Below are 8610 nucleotides of genomic sequence, written 5' to 3' on the forward strand. Positions count from 1 at the left end.
ATTTTGACAACACAGAATGAATTCATTGTTGTAGGATTTTTGCCATCATCAAGCCACTCTACTTCCACACACAAGACAACCTACTTTCTTTAGTATGTCTGATTATTTTCTCCATTTTGTCTGACATTTCCTTCTTTGGAATAGAATAAACTTTATTGTTCCCTGAGGGTCATTTGTCTGGAATGAGTGCCACATTTGCAGCGTGCACATTCTCCACATCACACTGAGAACAACAACAAACATTCAATAACAGCAAACAAATATTCAGTATGAATGAATTCTTAAGAGAAGAGCTTTAAACATATATATATAAAAACTGACAACAACATCATAACATAGATGTTGAAGATCTACCTTTGTGCTCTCATGTATTGTCTGCAGTGGTTCATAGTTCTTGTGTCTGATTATCTTCATTGCACATTCGTCTGTGGGTCAGTCTGTGGACAGTCTGGGACCCACGCTGTCATTCCAAACCGGATCATATCACTATAGCTCTGTAGAACATTACCTTGACTGGTTTAGCCATAACAAAACTTCTCGCGGCCTCACCTGACATATTGATTTTTAATACTATTTTAGCATTCTAACACAGCACACTTCATCTCTATTCAATCACATATTTTATATAACAGTTTGAAATCGTGACGTGAGATGAATTTAGTAACTCCTCGGCTATTTTGAGAAGCACCATTGCAAAACCCTTTGTAACAGGTGCATCAGACAAGCCAGTGTTTTGATGTGTCACTGAAATGTATGCAAAAGGTCACACACTATATTTATATACTAGTAATAACTGTAAATAAATAAATTGGAGGTTAAGTTCTTGATTGTAGAAACATTAATTAGGCTAATTTTAACACTGGACAAGTCCCCACAAGTGCTGGGTCACACGGTTAAACGTGGAGAAAGAATGTCTGACTCACTGCTTAGAGGTAAATTTATGGAAAAGGGATTTTCCGTAACCTAACCAGCCCAAACACATCCACAGCATATATTTAAACATATATAGCAGATATAGCATCAATAGTTTACTTTCCACTCTTCACCATCCCCTCCATGTTTTTGTTGTGATGTTGAGATTTGCAAAGGCAGCTGCTCCGTTCATCCCCAGAAGTCGCAATCATAAACACATATACAAACACACACCTGTTGCTGCTCCTCCCGCTTGATTTCATCACTCTTTCGCATTCTCAGTTTCTAGCTCTCTCTAGACGTGTCTGTAACGTCTCCCCCCTGCACAGCAACAGACTCTGCCTCACGTGGTGTTCCATTTGCCCTCTTGTTTGTTTCTTAAAATAAAGTCTGATCACTTATAGTTTTTCCTGTTCACTCCTCCCTCTGTCCCTTGCTTTCTATTTCTCAACTCCAATGACCCAGTGATGTCAAAGAAAGACACTATTCCATATCATGTTCATTATATTCATGCTCAAAGTTATTCATATTCATGAAATATATATATATACTGGTATCCCTAATTATGTTACTAACTTTTAATCATTTTTACTTTAAGTATTATTTTAACTTTTTATCAAAACAGTAATCGACTATAAAGCTCCAGAAACAGCTGATACTTTGTTTGGTTCAACCACCTGAGTAATGGACATACATTAAGCTTTAACATAGTTTTACAAATCAGGCACTACATTACCCTCTAATACATAGGTGTCAAACTCTGGCCCGCCGAACATTTCAATCGCTAAAACTTAATGGTGTGTCAGTTCAGGTGTACAGATAACTACACAGACCTGGAAATGTTAGTACATTTAAACGTTTTTTTAGATCTTGAGAGTTTATTTTGTTAAAGTCAAATGTTTATCTCTGTGTAGAACTGTAGATCAACTCTGAAGTTGTAATGCACATAGACTGAAGCACAGTGTTGGTGAAATCACACTTGTTTTTCTTAATACATTTCAGTTTATGAGAACAAACGTTTTGTATTTTTTTTATCGATCCAGTAATTGCTTCAAAACAGCGTAGGCTATATAAAGCTATTTATTTCTTATATTTTAATGTTTTACGTTATGTTGGGCCCGCGACCCAGCCTGAGCGTCGAAATTCGGCCCGCGGCCCAAATGAGTTTGACACCCCTGCTCTAATAGGTTTGTAGTGTAGCAGGGCTGTGGTTGTTTAAAAATACATTATTTTATATGTAGATCAGTGCATTGTAGACAGTAATACTATACAAATTCTTCTGTTTCTTTTTCTTGGCTCCAGGAACCTGTCTAGAGATGCTGGGTCAGTGCAGACCAGGCAGAAGAGAAGGTGCATGTGCTCAGATTACACTCGGTGTCAACTGACCACAGGAACGATAACACATGTGAGTGGATCAAATGTTATTGTTTACATAAAAATAATTACAATGTCACACTGGAAAACAGTACAAAATTTCATCATTTCAAAATCATTTACATTACAAAACCCTTTCATGTTACAAATAGACACAAATTAAATTGTAGTTGAACATATAGAATCATTGAAAAAGTGTATTTTACATTTCACATTCAAATAACAGAGAACAAGTTGTTGACCTAATTTTAAGTTCATACAACATTTCTGTGGTCTCAACAGCTGCAAAGAGCTTTGTGCTTGCACCAAAACAATGTGCGACCCCAGGATTTAAACTTGACAAGTAAAATCTAGTGATTTAGACTGCCCTAAAAAAGCACCCATAGGCTAGCTATTGTGAAGTCAGACAGGTTCAGAAGGAACACAAAATACCACAAGAAGTAGACACGAAATGTCTTCACTTCATAAAATGTCAAGTTTTATCAGTCTTTTTCATAAATCCAGGCTTGGACACAAAGTATTTTACTGTACTTACTTTTGGAATTGAACTCCTGCATGAAGTACATTTACTCTATTGATGTAATTTATTCCCAGGTCACAATAATATAAATGAAACAATACACATCAAATATAAATAAGATATTTAGGCTTTAGCCCACGTTCGTTGGACACTAGTTAGTGTGAGAGAGCCGTGGTCAAACAGTCTGTGAGGCAGAGGACATTTAGAGGTCCAAGAGTCAGTCTTTGGATCATAAGATTCAAATACATCTGAGTCTTGAATGACATCGTGACCATTGATATAGCGCCCTCCAGTGACATACAGTTTGTTGTTAAGGACTGTGGCCGAGTGGTGCATCCTCCTCTCCTTCAGGTTGGCACATTTTATAAAACGATTGGACTTTGTGTCATAGGCGATCATTCTCCTGGTATAACCTGTAAAACATTGTAATGTACATTTTAGAGTTAAACCCTCTGACTACAAAATACTCTGAGCTCCTAACTCTTAAGAATTCAAATTACATATTTCAACTCACACATCCGTCTTTCATTTCTTAATCTTTTGTTATCAATTTGAATAGAACACACTGATAAGCTTATAAGAGAAAAGAATGTCAATGTATCTGTATGTAATATCGTCTCTAAATCTGCCCGGTTTATTTCGCAATACATTTTCATTAGATAGAAAATGTACCTCCAATGATGTATATTTTGTCATCTATAACCACAGCAGGTGCAGATACATTCTTCACTGTCCTGTTCTCCATCTTTGACCACATGTTCCTGGCGATGTGATAGACCTGCAGAATAGAGATGAGCTTTGATGAAGTGTGATCGATGGAGTGAGGAAATGGGAACAGAAATAAAGATGGATGAAGGCACAAACGCTCCACACACACTCACCTGGATCAGTCGGGCTGGGTTCTGCATCGCATCTTCTCCTCCAAACATGTAGATCCTCTGGTTGGTGGCAGCGACAGCCGGGTACAACACGGCCTCGGGCATCGGGGCCATAGTCTCCCATTGATTGAACATACTGTTGAATCTATTTACAGATATGTCATTGAGGACAGGAAATACATGCATAGTTTCTGATTTGTGATTTGTGTGTTGTTGTTCTTTTTACCTTTCTACAGATGCTGTCACTCGTCTGTCCGACCCGAGCCCTCCCAGGACAAAGATAAAGTGCAGGTAGGTTAGGCTCTTGTGGGCAAACCGTGGCTCTAACATGGGTTCAGTGAGTCTCCACTGGTTGGTTTTGAGAGAGAGGGTGTAGACAGTGGAGGTGACCTGGCTGTATTTGGCATTAGTTGTCAGGCCTCCGATCACGTACAGCACACTGTGTAATGCCACATATGAGGCTTTGTAAAGGCGGATGGGCAGCTTGGCCAGCCTCTGCCAGGTCTGTGTCTGCTCATCAAAGACCAAAGCCTCTCTAGACGTCTGCTCATTGTTCTTCCTGCCTGCCACCACCACCAGTCTGTCCTGGCAGTTGTAGCGCCGCTGAGCTACCCATAGGCTTTTGAAGTCCGTGCTGTTTATGTATTTGGTGTTTACAGAGAACATAAGTCGTCTCACTGACTCAATGAGTTCATTGCAGAGAGTGGACGACTGGATCAGGGGGTCGTTGGCGATGAACTGGAATAGATATGTGGGGTGGATGTGGCGCAGACGCACCTTTTTGAACAGATCGCTTATGGCGCCTCTGCGGGACAGAGGGTCATGGTGGACCCATGCCACAAGGGTTTCAAATACCTGCTCCTCTTCCGCACACAGACTGTCGTCCTCCAGGTATCCCATCAGCTCGGGCAGAGACAGCTCACACAACTCCTCTGAGGCCGAGACGTCTGAGAAACTCCTCATGGCTACCTCCTTTGCTTTGACCAGTAAACTCTCACAGTTAAGGATTTCAGAGAGTCGGACCATGCTAAAGCAATTGTCTGGGCTTAACTGCATCTGAAGAAAACTAGAACAGGCCTCGAAAAGTTGTCCATATTGAAGCATAGCTGCTGCCTGCATCAGGGGCAGAACGTTGTCCATGTGGATGCTTACCAGTCCAGTGTAAACATAGTCTATGATAGTGCCCAGAATGCCTGGACTGATGCTCTTAAGTACAATCTTGGACTGTTGTTGCTCTATAAAGTTGTTGCAGAACATGGCTCTGAAATATGGACTGCTGGAGACCAGGACGTTTTTGTGACAGGGGATCTCAGTCTGGTCTGAACAGAGCCACACGTCAGTAAAACTCTGCTCATGTCGCAGTCTGTTCAGCTGCAGCAGCAAACTACACGCCTGCTCTGTGTCTCGAAAGTGATACTGCTCCACCGGCTCAAGGTCCATGCTGAAGTAGAAAACAACAGCAATAGAAACATTATTTAAGTCACATTTATGGAATAGAAATTAAAAACTTAACTTATAAATTATACATTTAGCAACCCATCAGAGAGATAACTACCATTAAAGCTATGGTTGCTATATCCATGATAAAATGGGAGAATGCCTCACTGCGCAATAAGACATATTTTTAATGCCTAGGTAAATTAATTCCCAATTTGAAAAAAAAAGGAATTCCATATAACATATTTCAAAAATATGAAGTTTGCATGGTATAGAACATTCAAAATACATGCAGACATTTCATTAAATCGATTTTTTGTTCATTTGAAGATAGAAGTCTTACCTGTCTCCTTCCTTTTTTCGTTCCTCTTTGTATCCCGTGAAAGAGCTCAAAAGAAAACTTGATGTCTTGACATTTCTTTCTATTTTTGCTCTTCGCACTTGTGCTGAAGCGGGGTCACTGTGCGTTTTGGATGTGCCCTCTCTTTGTAGCGTGTATTGCAGTTTTTTATTGTGGTCCACGAGACCCGGTGTACATTCCACCCCTAAAAATAGACCTGCTCTTTGGCAACACGGCTGTAGACTTTCACGTGGCTTGCCAAAACATTTTCCCAATATCCATCAGACCCCCGACACCTCCTGTACACTCGCTTTCTTCATCACACTGCTTCTCCCTGCTGTGATGTCTCTATTACTACGGACTCATCATTGCTGTCCCAGTTGTTGGCCGAATGTGCTGTTTATTGCCTTGCCCCACATCACAAGTATTTAGTTACTGCAGTGGAAACATCAACTGAAATGTCACTGAGTTGAGGTCGGCTTCTTTATGAAAAGTCCCTTGCCTCAATTTACATCTTCCATTCAAAAAGACTAAGACTAAGTTCTAAGGCATATTTTGATTTAAAGCTCTTGAGAATTCTTCCAATAAGACTTCCATATCTTATTTTCTTCTTTTAGCGAGACCCATTTTTTATCAAAGCATCTATCAAAGTGTAGTTCTCAACCTAAAATGATTTCAAATAATCTTCATAATATTAAAATAATTTCTATTTAAAATGATTTATCTGGTGTAAAAAATGTTTCATTTAAATGTCAAAGCCAAAAAGCATTCTAACAACTCTTCGTTCTTAGATACAGCAATGGTATGTTTTTCTTGTTGACCAAGACTTGATGACAGAGTTTGATAAATACTTGAAATGCTCTTGTGTTCTCCTGACCACTAGGGCACAGATTGATGTGGGAACAACAAGCACAGCAAATACTACAGTTGTTTACTTTGCTACTTTGTTGACTTGGCTTATCATTAGCTGCTTAGAGTCAAACGTTTTACTTGAAATTGGGGAACTTGGAATCACTAAATACAAACGCTGTCATTATCTTATCCAGATTAACAACGCATGAATAGCCAAACAGCACCATCTAGTGTCAAGTACCTAAGCTGTGGATGGAAACTAGATGCCTTGGTAGTGTATCTTTTGAAGTATTCACCACTATATATTTGAGTTACATTCATACAAGTTCTTTTGTTGAAGTTTTCTGCCTGAAGCAACCTATTTTTTTTTAAAAGTTAAATGCCAAACTTGTATTACCAACTGACAGTAACACTATTGCCTCCCACCACTTTCTCTTGTGTTATTGTCCATGCTTATTTACAATAATGAGGGTGCCTATACCCTGAGGAACACAACAATATCATTTTTGTAAAGAAAAGGCAAATTATTGTTTGGAATAGAAATGACATTTTGCTCTGTTTTTTTGTGTGCGCTTTTCTTTAACAGCCTTGAGATATTCTATTTTGTTTAAGATCTAACTTACAACCTTTGCATTACAATCTGTGAATACAGCAATAAGTTTGATGCATGTGGGAAAGAAAACAAACCACAATGATTGTTACGGGCAGGTCGAGAGCTCTTCATCCCTTGTTCAAACCCAGATAATAAGTCCTTTCCATCTGTGTTTGTATTAAAAAAGACAGGCTTTGTTTAGCCTTGGTCTGCTGCTTCTGCATTATTCCAGAGTAAAAGAGCAATAAGCTGGAGATCACTGAGATCAGCCTGCTCTAAAACCACATTCAAACCAATTGTCTTTTCTGTGGATGGCCAGATATTATGTGGCCTGACCTTGTGCATATGTAGATCGTAGAAACTTTAGTATTTGTGGGTTGCCAAGAAGGATATGGATTCACTCTTCCAGGAAACACATGCACACTAAATTGATCCTATATGTGGCTGTCATGTCTGATTGAATGTTGACATTGTTATTTAGCTGCACATTTCCTCAATCAATGAATTATATTACGGTTATAAATTCAATGTGTTGTATAAACAAAAACCTGGAAGATTATGTTATTTCTCTTTTGACCTCATAGGAACGTTCAATGTTATTGGCTTTTAAGATAATCATAAATGCTCTTAATTTAGCCTAAATAAAGATGCATTAGAATATAACTCTTTTAAAAATAAATATATTTTTCATGATTAATTTGTATTTTATATTATTAAGTATTCGTGAGTATTACAATTGTATCCACTAGGTGTCAGGCCAACGTTATGCAAATGTCAGAGTGGTCAGGATCAAGAGGTCTAGTAGATGTATGACTAACATACAGATTATGGATGTCATGATAAAAAATGTTGTTTGTACTGTTATGATTATTGTTAGAGAAAAAAGATAATGATATAACAAATAATCACGATTATTGAACAGCAGATTTTCTTTTATTCTCATTGTTAAACGTGTTAAGAAGAAGTGTGCTTAAGATATTAAGAAGGTTTTTCTGTTCCCCAAGTTTGTGACCAGCTTTACAAAACCCAACTTTCTGAATGACAAAATAAAGTTTAAAAAATGTGCTTCTAAAATGGTCACAATTATTAGTTCTTACCACGTGTGACCTGAATAATCATGATTATGGATTAACGGAATCATCTTGACATCCCTAATACAAATACATACAATACATACGTACAATTTAACTCCTTTCAAACTCACAAATCAGATCTATTTTCTATTCTATAAGTAAACCAGGAAAACTTCATGCCTTTATGATTTATTGTATCATGAATAAACAAGGAGAAGGAGATATAATGAATAAATGTTTACTAATTTGATGTAAAAGTTTAACAGAACATAATACGCAATGAGAATTGTAACCTCAGGAGTGAATGTCTCCTGTGAATGGCCTTAGGAAATCCGTGATGAGCAGCACAGCTAGCCGTAATCTAGCTTTGATGGAGAGACATCCAACAAAGAGGAAAAAAAGAGAGAGAGGGCAGGTTTTGAGGGGAATTCTTCTGAGACCAAAACCAAACCTGCTTTAGTGATGGGAAGGTGATGGTGAGTTTCCATGAAGGCTCTTTCTCTTGCACACAAGCTCGCGAGGTCTTAGCAGGCTTACAGTTAGCTGCTTAAAATTCTTCTGATGTAACCAACACATGCAAGACAGTGTGTTATTTGTTAAGGAAAAAAGGTGTTTTGTGTGTGTTTAACAGT

At 38.4% G+C, this 8610-nt stretch overlaps 1 protein-coding gene across 1 annotated transcript; it reads right to left on the reverse strand.

The window, feature by feature from the left end:
* Positions 1–2318: 2318 nt before the first annotated feature.
* On the reverse strand, positions 2319–5656 carry LOC140374022 (kelch-like protein 38). Its single transcript, XM_072460783.1, has 5 exons — positions 5465–5656; positions 3911–5125; positions 3688–3829; positions 3479–3584; positions 2319–3219 (listed from the first exon to the last, which is right to left on the reverse strand). Exons 2-5 carry the CDS (start codon positions 5122–5124, stop codon positions 2930–2932), a joined length of 1752 nt encoding a protein of 583 aa, XP_072316884.1. The 5' UTR covers position 5125; positions 5465–5656; the 3' UTR covers positions 2319–2929.
* Positions 5657–8610: the final 2954 nt, after the last annotated feature.

The sequence above is a fragment of the Eucyclogobius newberryi genome, unplaced genomic scaffold, assembly GCF_026437365.1.
Source record: "Eucyclogobius newberryi isolate DKJ021-1_F unplaced genomic scaffold, fEucNew1.0.hap1 SCAF_3, whole genome shotgun sequence".
Lineage (NCBI taxonomy): Eukaryota > Metazoa > Chordata > Actinopteri > Gobiiformes > Gobiidae > Eucyclogobius > Eucyclogobius newberryi.

Coding starts and splice junctions, on each gene's coding strand:
- LOC140374022 (XM_072460783.1), bottom strand. CDS start 5,124: ATGGACCTTGAGCCGGTGGAGCAGTATCACTTTCGAGACACAGAGCAG. Junction 3,830..3,910: donor GTGACAGCATCTGTAGAAAG/GTAAAAAGAACA, acceptor ATCTGTAAATAG/ATTCAACAGTATGTTCAATC. Junction 3,220..3,478: donor CAAAATATACATCATTGGAG/GTACATTTTCTA, acceptor AATGTTTTACAG/GTTATACCAGGAGAATGATC.